This window comes from Dreissena polymorpha, chromosome 16 (genome assembly GCF_020536995.1).
Source record: "Dreissena polymorpha isolate Duluth1 chromosome 16, UMN_Dpol_1.0, whole genome shotgun sequence".
Classification (NCBI taxonomy): domain Eukaryota; kingdom Metazoa; phylum Mollusca; class Bivalvia; order Myida; family Dreissenidae; genus Dreissena; species Dreissena polymorpha.
The window spans coordinates 24,186,632-24,200,171 of record NC_068370.1 but is presented as its reverse complement, the minus strand read 5'-3'; the positions used below and the strand labels follow the sequence as shown (position 1 = coordinate 24,200,171).

The 13,540-nt window shown below is 38.2% G+C and overlaps 1 protein-coding gene across 1 annotated transcript in view; it reads left to right on the top strand.

Moving 5' to 3' along the window:
* LOC127861999 (dystrobrevin beta-like) overlaps positions 1–13,540 on the top strand; it is a 73,347-nt gene that overhangs the window by 47,573 nt on the left and 12,234 nt on the right. The window contains exons 13-17 of the mRNA XM_052400846.1: positions 1,221–1,306; positions 6,360–6,567; positions 8,568–9,051; positions 12,193–12,225; positions 13,277–13,514. Of these exons, the coding sequence (XP_052256806.1) occupies positions 1,221–1,306; positions 6,360–6,567; positions 8,568–9,051; positions 12,193–12,225; positions 13,277–13,514 (1,049 nt within the window). The remainder of the gene's footprint in view (positions 1–1,220; positions 1,307–6,359; positions 6,568–8,567; positions 9,052–12,192; positions 12,226–13,276; positions 13,515–13,540) is intronic.

Below are 13,540 nucleotides of genomic sequence, written 5' to 3'. Positions count from 1 at the left end.
CCTACCGTTATCCGCAAAAAAGACCTCGTTCGCACCTACCCTTGCCTGCTCTCCAGAATGTCGACAACAATCCCCATCGGAATTCATCAATAAAGAAGTGTAAAAACACAAACAAAGAAATGTCCGCAAGTTTATTCAAACAAATTTATTTTTGACCAAAACTTCTTCTACCGCATTCATATCTACCTGTAGCGACTTCTTGTTGTTTCGACAATGGCCCCTCAGTCTGTCTCAGTTAATGCATGTGCATAAAGTGTAGTCCCAGATTAGCCTGTGTAGTCAGCACAGGCTAACTAGGGACGACACTTTCAGCTTTTATGATATTTTCTGTTCACAAAAGTATCTTCTTAGAAAAAATCCAGTTTAGGCGGAAATTGTTGTCCCTGATTAGCCTCTGCAGACAGCACTGGCTAATCTGGGACTACAATTTACACACATGCATTAAACCCCCTTTAATGGTTCAAATTGTTTCTAAATAATAATAGGAGAGTGATGCATGCTTGTTTCTTTTATCTTCTTTGAGTATTTGTTTCAATGTGTATTTAATGAGTTTATGAAGATGAATAATTCATCAAAATATAGTTTTCAGTTGATTCTAGCTTTATTTTAACTTATTACATATTTATCTGTTTGTTAAGTTTATAAAGTTAATTAACTGTTTGTGGTGGCTGGATTTTATTGACATTTAATTGGACAATTTCCTCTATGGATACTAAAATAGGCTGAATGTCTCTATATAATGCCTGATAACATGCTGGAAGGACATTAATCTTGCAGTGTCATGTCACACAATGATTTTGATATTGCTAGGGTTTGAAAATTGCATACATAAATTGCATAGAAAAACAGAAACTGTATTTTGGAGTTTCAAAGATATAATACTCTCATTGAAATGACTGGACATAGGTACGGAGATTATGGAATAATATCATGTTTCTTGAACAATTATTAAGGTGAGAAAAAGTTTTTGCCGATTTTGACACAGACATGGAAAAAGAAAGAACAATAGAAATACATTTAGAATTTGCTTTTATTGACTTTTTAAGCATTTAAGCAGTTGAAAAAAATAATCTACCGTCTTACCTTTTGCCATTAGTGTTTTTATGTTACTCCTGACCATCGTGTCCTCAGTTTATTTTATGTTCCCTTCTATCCTTTGCCCTTACTTTATTCGATGTTTGGTCAGACAATTTTTCATCATTTTATTTTAAATTTTTCAGACCCGGAGCCCAGCTGAGATGAATTTTGAAGTGGACACAAATAAGGCACAGCGGGAAATGATTGGAAAACTGGAACAAAAGAACAGGTACCTTATATCTTGACATTCATGTATGTCTTGTTCTGAGAAAACAGGGCATAATGCATGTGCGTAAAGTGTCGTCCCAGATTAGCCTGTGCAGCCCGCACAGGCTATCAGGGATGACACTTTCCGCCTAAATTGGATTTTTGCTGAGAAGAGACTCCATTTAAACGAAATGTCATAAAAGCGGAAAGTGTCGTCCCTGATTAGCCTGTGCTAACCAGACAAAGATTGTTAATTGATATAATATAATTTAACATTCCTCAGTCATGTGTTGGGATAAGATTGATGTAATTGAAAAAGTATATACTTGCTTGAGGTGTGACACTGTAGTCTGCCCTTGGGAGATTTTAACTTAAAGAAAATACAAACTTAACCTAGAACAGGTAGTCAGTAGATGAAAAACATATAAATCAATATAGTCATAAAACATAAAAGAAGTTAAATAATGTTTCATAATCTTGGCTATTCAATTTTAGATAGTCCAACTCGGAAACAGAAGTCTGGGAGTCTGCTATACAAATTTGCCTCTGCAGACTGGGAAAATGGGGCTTAATCAATGTGCATCAAGTGTTGTTCAAGATAAGCCTGTACAGTTTGGACAGGCTAATCATGGATGGCATTTTTCACTTGTTTTGTATTTTTGTTTAAAGGTAGCAAAGACTGAACTTGCTTATCTGGTAAAAAATTTGGGTACATGCATTATGTCCCGTTTTCCCAAATCGCATCTCAAATGTATGGATATGGTGTTTTTTTTCTCCCCAGAGTTTCTTCTTTTGACAAACCATTTTCTGCTATAATCGACCATCAAAAAAACAAAACAGCAATCAACACTTAAGAACTTTCTCGTCCTAAATCACTACTTTTGGAGGAATTCTGAATCTTTCCGTAAGTCTCAAATAATAACTTTCCACAGCAAACAAAACTCTGTATTCATGAGACTGGATTCAGTTTTCAAGCAGTATTAATATATTCCATCTATTCAGACTTACAGTGGAGACAGATTTACAAGACAAATATTCCTCTGTTCTGTTATTGATTTCTCTTCATTACCACCTGTTTTTGGTCATTGACATAGTGTGAGATATTGTGGCTGCATTTTGCTAAGTATTGGTAAATATTGGGTTATTTATTGTGAATGATTGATGGTAGAATTGATTATCAGTTTTCTATTTCTGTCATTTTTTGAAATTGTCGGATAATACTCAAGAACTATTCCACAGCTTCAGTTATGAGTTTTTTTTATGAACCCGGATCAAATGATCAGGGGTATATTGTTTTTGGCCTGTCTGTCTGTCTGTCATTCTGTCCCAAACTTTAACCTTGGTCATAACTTTTGCAATATTGATGATAGCAACTTGATATTTGGCATGCATGTGTATCTAATGGAGCTGCACATATTGAGTGGTGAAAGGTCAAGGTCATCCTTCAAGGTCAAAGGTCAAATATATGGCTTCAAAGTGGCGCAGTAGGGGGCATTGTGTTTCACAAGCTTAGCTCTTGTTTAAAAATATCCTTAAACCTTGTACTTAAGGGGTCAGAAATACTTAAACAATTATGGAGGGGGTACTGTTTAACATTGAATCTTGCCAAAAGGAAATTTTGGGAATTTTTTTTTTTTTAATTTCTTAATGTATTTGATTGAACTCTTCTGGGATTTTACGATAATAAAATTCATACCCTTTAAACGTTAAATATTTACAAATATAAACTTATTTTGAATCAACCTTTAACAAAGCTCAGAAAATACCCTCTATGAATCCATAGATACAGTCCCAGAATACCACTTAGGCAGAGTAGGCAACTGCCTATGGGCCCGAGACTTTTAGGGGCCCCATGAAATCGTGACGAAATAACTGTTTACTTTCGTAGCCTTATTAAGGACTTTGCAAAGCAATTAATTTATATCAATGTTATGTTCCGATTAAAGGCATTATATCCCAGTCTTGCCAGCCTTAGCACTGGAATGCTTTTTTAAACGAGTGAAATCAACTGGGCACTGGCGCTCTAGTAAGCACTTAAGGTCGACTAGGGGCCCGTGGTGTGGGCCCTAAAATTTCCACTGCCTACGGGCCACCATGGTGCTAATCCGGCACTGCATGCATACTCTTTTGAATGGTCATGTAGAAAAATAGTATTAGACCATTAGTTAAGGGGGTAAAGTATCCTATAGGTTCAAATTTCATCCAGAGCTCTGATATATGCAAGGTTGATATCCCAACGATATAAATTGACTTATAACCTAAATTAATACATTATAAAAAAATCAGTACGAACATCTGATCTAAAATAAGGGTTCATCAGATAAACACAATGAAATGGGGTTCAAGTAAGAAGCTTACAATTGTCTAGCATTTTGTCCAACATGTAATTAAACTATTTTTGGGTTAAATAGAGAAGCAGCTGAACACGAGAGTAAAATGAGGTGACAAAAATGTGACATTTGCTGTGGGTATATATAGATGGTCCGTACTCTGTGAAAAGGGGGTTTAATGCCTGTGCGTAAAGTGTTGTCCCAGATCAGCCTGTGCAGTCCACGCTGGCTAATCAGGGATGACACTTCTGCTTTGATGATATTTTTCGTTTGTAGAAAGTCTCTTCTTAGCAAAACTCTAGTTTAGGAGTAAAATGATGTCCTGATTAGCCTGTGCGGACAGTGCAGGCTAATCTGGGACGAAACTTTTCGCACATGCATTTAACGTCTTTTTCACAGAGCACAACCCATGTGAGTGTTAGATATTGTCCTTAAATATATTTGGGAAAGGACATTAACCTAAACCCATAAAATATATAAAGCCATTTAATATATGGCCAATGTTATGTTGGAATTTCATACAACAGGAGCTTTTGATTGTATGAGAGATTCTTGCAACATTGCCTCCAGAATAATCACCGTTAATATTTAATGAATAGCAATAACACAATACTCCCATATGTCATTAAATTGTTGTTGTTTTATATCAATTTCCACATGTAGGATTCAGCTGGATACTGTTTTATCTGCTTGACTGGTATTTATCGGATGCAAACATTTTCCACATAAATTTCCCCATGCCATTTGAATTATCATCTGGTCAATCCCACCATCCCTTTTTGTCAAAAGATTATATGTCAATGGATAGGTGGATGTAGGTGTGGTGATATGGCATTGTCAGGTCTTTACTATGATTTATTGGTGCCATTGGTGGAATTTATAGTTGTGTCCAATTGCTCTGGAATACAATAGAAATTATGTAAGTTTGTCTTAGTTTGCTTGTTATACTGAATCTTAAATTATTATCAGATTGTCTCTGGCAGCTTATAAATAAAATAGTTTTTAATTTATTTAAAAAAAGTTATAAGTTGTTGATGTGACCGGACAAATATGTGTGTGTGTGTGTGGAGGGGGGAGAGGGATATTAATCCATTTATGAATAGCTTAAATTTAAAAATAGATTTGTTCAATTGATTGATTTATACCTCAGGCCTGAATTAAGAAAAGTTTACTCCACTGGGCTTTATCATTTTGTGTATGCAGAATCCAAAAATTGAATTCAAGATTTTATCGTTTATCATCTTTTTATGCCCCCCTTCGAAGAAGAGGGGGTCTATTGCTTTGCTCATGTCGGTCTGTCGGTCGGTCGGTCCGTCCGTCCACCAGGTGGTTGTCAGACGATAACTCAAGAACGCTTGGGCCTAGGATCATGAAACTTCATAGGTACATTGATCATGACTCGCAGATGACCCCTATTGATTTTGAGGTAACTAGGTCAAAGGTCAAGGTCACGGTGACCCAAAATAGTAAAATGGTTTTTGAATGATAACTCAAGAACGCATACGCCTAGGATCATGAAACTTCATGGGTAGATTGATCATGACTCGCAGATGACCCCTATTGATTTTGAGGTCACTAGGTCAAAGGTCAAGGTCACGGTGACCCGAAATAGTAAAATGGTTTCCGGATGATAACTCAAGAATGCATACGCCTAGGATCATGAAACTTCATGGGTAGATTGATCATGACTCGCAGATGACCCCTATAGATTTTGAGGTCACTAGGTCAAAGGTCAAGGTCACGGTGACCCGAAATAGTAAAATGGTTTTCGGATAATAACTCAAGAACGCATATGCCTTAGATCATGAAACTTCACAGGTAGATTGATTATGACTCGCAGATGACCCCTATTGATTTTGAGGTCACAAGGTCAAAGGTCAAGATCACGGTGACCCGAAATAGTACAATGACTTTCGGATGATAACTCAAGAACACTTTTGCCTAGGATCATGACACTTCATAGGTACATTGATCGTGACTCACAGATGACCCCTATTGATTTTCAGGTCACTATGTCAAAGGTCAAGGTCACTGTGACAAAACACGTATTCACACAATAGCTGCCACTACAACGGACAGCCCATATGGGGGGCATGCATGTTTTACAAACAGCCCTTGTTTATTTCTCTTCTTATAAAATCAAGCAAAATATTCAGATAATTTGTTTTGAATAAAATACTTATAAAACTATAATTGTTTTCATTGCCTATTTATCCTGAGATATTGAACCCTCATGTCAGAGACTATTACATAATCATTTTAATTTTAGCCACATAACCATCTTGCCCAATTGTTCTCTTATTCATATAGTTGATGCAAACAATTAAGAGTCTGCACTGGAAAATTAACCCTTTCAGTGCTGGAACCGAATTTTGAAGGCCTTTGCAAACAGTTTGGATCCAGATGAGACGCCACAGAACGTGGCGTCTCATCAGGATCCAAACTGTTTGCTTTTCTGATAGTATTCTTTGCAAAAATAATGCTAATTTTAGAAATTCAGCAGACGACATTTTAGCAGACGACAAATTTCCCAGCATGCAAAGGATTAATTACTTTAAATTATCATACTGATCATCATGATTATTTTATCAATTTTGGCAAATTATTGAAGATGTCTTAAATTTGATGTACATGGCAGTACATGGATGTTATCAATATTATTGCAGTTTCTCGTGATTGTAATTTGGTGAGATAATCAGATACTGTGCAGGTTTCTTAAAATTATTTTTCATGTTTAAATTTCAGAGAAATCATGCGTGAAATTCAGCGGCTGAGAATGGAGCAGGAGGCCCATGCCAAAAAGACGGCCAACACACAATACAATCCAACGCTGATGGCCGAACTCATGTTGCTACGACAACGCAAGGATGACCTTGAGAACCGCATGTCTGCCCTGCAGGACAGTCGCAAAGATCTTGTTACTCAGCTCGAGGCACTGATGAAATTGCTGAAGGCAAGCTTAATGTATAATATAAAGATTGGCTCAAATGTTAAACTTGATGAGACAGTGCTCATGGTGAGCTTTTGTGATCGCCTTTTGTCCATCATCCGTCGTACGTTGTGTGTCGTCAGCATTTTGCCTTGTGAACACTCTAGAGGCCACAGTTATTGTCTGATCTTCATTGAATTTGGTCACAACATTTGTCCCATCAACTGAGTTCGAAACTGGGTCATGCTGGGTCAAAAACTAGGTCACTAGGTCAAAAAAAAGCAAAACCTTGTGAACACTGTAGAAGTCACATTTGATGCCCAATCTTCATGTAACTTTGTCAAAATGTTTGTCTGAATGATATGTTGGTTGAGTTCAAAAATGGTTCCGTTCCCTTAAAAAACATGGCCACCAGGGGGCAGGGCAGTATTCCTTATATGGCTATAGCGAAACCTTGTGAACACTCTAGAAGTCACAATTTTTTGCCCAATCATCATGAAACGTGGTCAAAACAATGGTTTCATTGATATCTCGGACGAGTTCGAAAATGGTCCAGATCGGTGAAAAAACATGGCCGCCAGGGGGCAGGGCAGTTTTCCTTATATGGCTACATGTATAGTAAAACCTTGTTAACACTCTAGAAGCCACATTTATTGTTCAATCTTCATGAAATTTGGTCAGAAGATTGGTCTCAATGATATCTTGGACGAGTTCGAAAATGGTTACGTTTGCTTGAAAAACATGGCTGCCAAGGGGCGGGGCATTTTTCCTTATATGGCTATATATGGCTATAGTAAAACCTTGTGAACACTCTAGAGGCCACATTTATTGTCCAATCTTCATGAAATTTGGTCAGAAGATTGGTCTCAATGATATCTTGGATGAGTTCGAAAAAAGTTACGTTTGCTTGAAAAACATGGCTACCAAGGGGCGGGGCATTTTTCCTTATATGGCTATATATGGCTATAGTAAAATCTTGTTAACACTCTGGAGGCCACATTTATTGTCCGATCTTCATGAAACTTGGTCAGAAGATTCATCCGAAAAACATGGCCGCCAGGGGGCGGGGCATTTTTCCTAATATGGCTATAGTAAAACCTTGTTAACACTCGATCTTCATGAAACTTGGTCAGAACATTTGTCCTAATGATATCTTGGATGAGTTCAAAAATGGTTTTGGTTGCTTAAAAAACATGTCCACCAGGTGGTGGGTCATTGTTCCTAATATCGCTATATATCATGCTTTAGTAAAACCTTGTTTACACTCTAGAGGCCACATTTATTGTCCAAATATCATGAAACTTGGTCAGATGATTTGTCCCAATGATACATGTATCTTGGATGAGTTCGAAAATGGTTCCGGATGGTGGAAAAACATGGCTGCCAAGGGGGCGTGGCATTTTTCCTTATTTAGCTATAGTTAAACCTTGTTAACACTCTAGTTCAACTTAAGCATTTGTAGGACCATACATCATATGATAGGGACAGCTCTTGTTTTCTTTTGCTTTTGTGAATCAATGTTTGTTTTTTATGCCCCGGATCGAATGATCGGGGGTATATTGTTTTTGGCCTGTCTGTCTGTCATTCTGTCTGTCATTCTGTCTGTCTGTCATTCTGTCTGTCATTCTGTCCCAAAACTTAAACCTTGGTTAAAGTCAAGGTTAAAGTTTTGCAATAGCTTTTGCAATAATGAAGATAGCAACTTGATATTTGGCATGCGTGTGTATCTCATGGAGCTGCACATTTTGAGTGGTGAAAGGTTAGGGTCAAGGACATCCTTCAAGGTCAAAGGTCAAATATATGGCTTCAAAGCGGCGTCAAAACTTTAACCTTTGTCATAACTTTTGCAATATTTAAGATAGCAACTTTATATTTGGCATGCATGCGTATCTCATGGAGCTGCACATTTTAAGTGGTGAAAGGTCATGGTCATCTTTCAAGGTCAAAGGTCAAATTTATGGCTTCAAAGCGGCACAATAGGGGGCATTGTGTTTGTGACAAACACATCTCTTGTTTCATTTTAGAGTCAGCCCCCGTCCCCCCAGGCCAGTATAGCCAGTGCCTCCTCACCCACCGCCATCTCCCCATACAGCCCCAGCCCTGGACGGCCCCTACCCCTTCTCAACACCCCAAACACCCCAAGCGACGTTCACACGAGTGGATGCTACCAGCATGGCCGCTCTAGCGTACCCATCATGTACCAGAACGCATATTACTCCTCGGACACGAATACAAGCGCCAGTTCTTATAATAGCTACAGTCATGGTCGACTGAGCGCACCAATCATTAGCCCATCTTCTGAGCGCGGCGGGGGCGCTAGTTGGGCCGTGCCAAACACGCCCGGTCAGGAGTCTGTGACTTTATCGGGGCTTGAGGGTGACGTACAGATGGCATTCTCTCAGCCGTCAAGTTCTGCAATGAATATGAAGAATCTGCGCAACGATCTTCTGTCAGCTGCAGACAGCATCACTGGGGCTATGTCGTCTCTTGTGAAGGAACTGAACTCAGGTGAGGCTGATGCGTGGATCTTGTTTGGAATGTAAAATGTATGTTGAGGACTGGTAACAACCATTTTTATGCCCCCAAAGGAGGGCATATATTGATCGGTCTGTCCATCTGTCCTTCCATCACACTTGGCGTATAGGATTCACGTTTAGGTTTCGAAAAATGCTCATAACTTGTATGTCACTTCAGATAGCAACTTGATATTTGGCATGCTTGTGTATCCCATGGAGCTGCACATTTTGAGTGGTGAAAGGTCAAGGTCAAATATATGGCTTCAAAGCGGCGCAGAAGGGAGAATTGTGTTTCTGACAAACACATCTCTTGTTCTCTTTTGGATACTTTCAGAGGTTTCATAGTCACAACAAATCAAATTGTATCCCTGTCCTTACAACAGTATCGTTCCATTCCTCAAAACTTAGTTACCCTTTACAAAAGTCCTTATGACAATATTTTTTTTAGGAACATGAGCAACGTACATGTTTCTCTGTTTAGTAAAGATTTTAAATGCATTTTAATTGTAATTTTGGAAATTTTAAAGTTTCTATAAGGTAAAGGCTGGTTTTCACAAAGCTTCTACTTGAAATCTTAAAGCCCCATAAACACTCGAAATCAACAAATATTTCGTAAAATACAGTAAATCCATAAAAAGTCAGTGTTCCTTATAGCAATAGCCCAAATTTCAATTTCCTGTGACCATATCGGAACTTATACGAGCGAAGCTAATCTTGTGTTTGCTCTTAAATTTTCGGATATCGGTGCAGGATATTCACTTGGAATATATTTTGTATCTCGTTAAATCCATGTAACCTTACCACATTTAGCATTGAAATTTTGGCTATTGCTTTAAGGAACACTGATTTTTATGCCCCCCTTCGAAGAAGAGGGTGTTTATTGTTTTGCACATGTCGGTCCGTCCGTCAGTCCGTTCATCCACCAGATGGTTTCCGGATGATAACTCAAGAACGCTTAGGCCTAGGATCATTAAACTTCATAGGTACATTGATCATGACTAACAGATGACCCCTATTGATTTTCAGGTCACTAGGTCAAAGGTCAAGGTCACAGTGACTCAAAATAGTAAAATGTTTTCTGGATGTTAACTCAAGAATCCTTAGGCCTAGGATCATGAAACTTCATAGGTATATTGATCATGACTCGCAGATGACCCCCTAATGATTTTCAGGTCACTAGGTCAAAGGTCAAGGTCACAGTGACATGAAACAGTAAAATGGTTTCCGGATGATAACTCACGAATGCTTACGCCTAGGATCATGATACTTCATAGGAACATTGATCATGACTGGCAGATGACCCCTATTGATTTTCAGGTCACTAGGTCAAAGGTCGAGGTCACAGTGACTCGAAACAGTAAAATGGTTTCCAGATGATAACTCAAGAATGCTTACACCAAGGATCATGAAACTTCATTGGTACATTAATAATGACTGGTGGATGACCCCTATTGATTTTCAGGTCACTAGGTCAAAGGTCAAGGTCACAGTAACTCGAAACAGTAAAATGGTTTCCGGATGATAACTCAAGAATTCTTACGCCTAGGATCATGAAACTTCACAGGTACATTGATCATGACTGGCAGATGACCCCTATTCATTTTCAGGTCACTAGGTCAAAGGTCAAGGTCACAGTGACTCGAAACAGTAAAATGGTTTCCTGATGATTACTCAAGGATTATTAGGCCTAGGATCATAAAACTTCATAGGTACATTGATCATGACTTGCAGATGACCCCTATTGATTTTCAGGTCACTAGGTCAAGGTCACAGTGACAAAAAACGTATTCACACAATGGCTGCCACTACAACTGACAGCCCATATGGGGGGCTTGCATGTTTTACAAACAGCCCTTGTTAGTGGATTAACTTTATTTTAAGAAATATTTTATGAAAAATTTGTGTGTTTTTATTCCCCCGGTAGGGTGGCATATAGCAGTTGAACTGTCCATCAGTCAGTATGTCAGTCTGTCCATCCGTCGGAAAAAATAATAACTTTGGCCATAACTTTTTAAATATTGAAGATAGCAGCTTGATATTTGGCATGCATGTGTATCTCATGGAGCTGCACATTTTGAGTGGTAAAATTTCAAGGTGAAACATCATCCTTCCAGGTCTAGGGATCGAAAAAACAAATCCAAGGGAAGTAATAAGCTTTGAATGGACATAATTATCTAACCTGCCATATTTATATATTTTTTAAATAAATCAAAGTGGCACAGTAGACGGCATTGTGTTTCTGACAAACAAATCATGGTAAAAGGTCAAGGTCATCCTTCAAGGTCTAAGATCAGAAATACAAATCCAAGGGAAGTAATAAGCTTTAAAGGGAGATAATTATTATTATTATTATAAATAGCAACTTGATATTTGGCATGCATATGTATCTCATGGAGCTGCACATTGAGTGGTGAATCTATAGTCACGGTAGTGGCTTTTAATTATTTGCTCCTAAAAATAGAGAGTGGCTTTTAATTATTTGCTACTAAAAATAGAGATTTGTTAGAGACAATTATTTTCAAGGGAAGTAATTTATATAATTATAAATCTCATATATATTTCCTTACCAAGAATTTAACTTCTTTTCACAGTTACTGTACTGTACATATGTACACTGATTATTTATAACTCAAATGAATGATTTGTCTTTTTTTTAATGATATAATTATCATTTCTTTACTGTACTTATTTGTGAATGGTAGGGTTCATTACATACCTCGGGACTTTTTTTAATGAAAAATAAACAAACATGTCTATAGTAGGCTATAGTAGGTACATTATGAACTCTGGCTATGAGATCCCCCCCCCCCCTCCCCGGTTGGATTGGACAAAATCCAAGGGAAGTACTAAGCTTTAAAGGGAGATGATTTCTATACCTGCCAAATGATAAATATAAATTTTATTTCAAAGCGGAGCAGTAGGGGGCATTGTGTTTCTGACGAACACATCTCTTGTTTTAGTATTTATGTTGCTTTAACCTACCAGTAAGTGTTCACATAGTGGCTTTGTGAAAAACGGTTAAGAAGACTTGTTCATTCAACCGTCAGAGTTGATGTCTGTTTCAAAAGTAACACTATCTGAATGAAGAAAGGTCCATTGAAGCATGCTAATATATTGTGTTTGTTTTTATCAGAGCAAAGTGACAGTGATGACGATGACCTTAACAGTAAGTTATCTCGGCTTATTTGTGCATTTAAGAACACAAGATATCTTCAAATAAATATCACAACAAGGATCACACTTGTGTAATGAATATTGTGTGTGATGAATCCAAACTAATTATTAAAATACTTAAAAGAACTTATTGAAGACTTTCAAATACAGTGGTTCTTCCCAAAAGAAAATGACTCTAGAGTAACTCTAAGCCAGGGCTTTGGGATGTAGTCCAGGTAAAAGTAAAAAGGTGAAAACATTGGGTACTGTGTTGTTACTTAAAAACAGAAACAACATACTAGTATACACAAATGTAGTGTAAATGTTGCAAAGTCTTTATCCATCAGTGGGGGCAAATTTCACTTAATAATTTCTGAAATTATTGATATCAGATAAGTCAATCTATATGTCAACCTGTTGAAGTAAAAAATGACACCACTATAAGAGCCTTGCTCTGCGAAAAAGGGGCCTAATACATGCGCGTAAAGTCTCATCCAATATTTGCCTGTGCAGTTTGCACATACAAATAAGGGACGAGACTTTCTGCCAAAACTGGATTTTTGCTAAGAATAGAACAAAAATTAAAGAACAATACAAAACAAGCGGAAAGTGTGATCCGTGACTGCACAGGCTTTTCTGGAACAACACTTTATGCACATATGTTTAACTCTTTCAGTGCTGGAACCGAATTTTGATGGTCTTTGCAAACAGTTTGGATCCAGATGAGACGCCACAGAACATGGCGTCTCATCAGGATCCAAACTGTTTGCTTTTCTGATAGTATTCTTTGAAAAAAAATGAAGAAAATGCTAATTTTATAAATTCAGCAGACGACATTTTAGCAGACAACAAATTTCCTAGCATGCAAAGGGTTAACCCTGTTTCCCCAGAGTGAGGCTCATAATAAATCATCAAACTCTGCCCCACCTTATGTTAGCTTAAGATAGGGTAGAACTAGTGTCCAGAATTATTTTATTGATGTCAACTCGGTCAATCTTTGTCAACAAATTAAGTTTTATTTACAACACAACTATAATAGATACAATAAACTGTGGCCCACTCAGGTGAGCTGGAGATAGCAGAGAACTACATGATGCAGACCCGTGAGGACCTGGAGAGCTGGCAGCGGGAGGTGGAGAAGCGCCTCGACCAGGAGACCCGGTACGCGCCCGACCACCGGGCCTCCAACGGGCGAGCCAGCAACAGCGGGCGGGGGAGTGGCTACAGCTCTGGGAGCTTCCCACGCAGTGGCAGCGGATACAGTAGCAGCGGGAACCAGAGCGAGGATGAGGATAAAGACAGGTTGGTGTTTCACAGAACAATAAGTC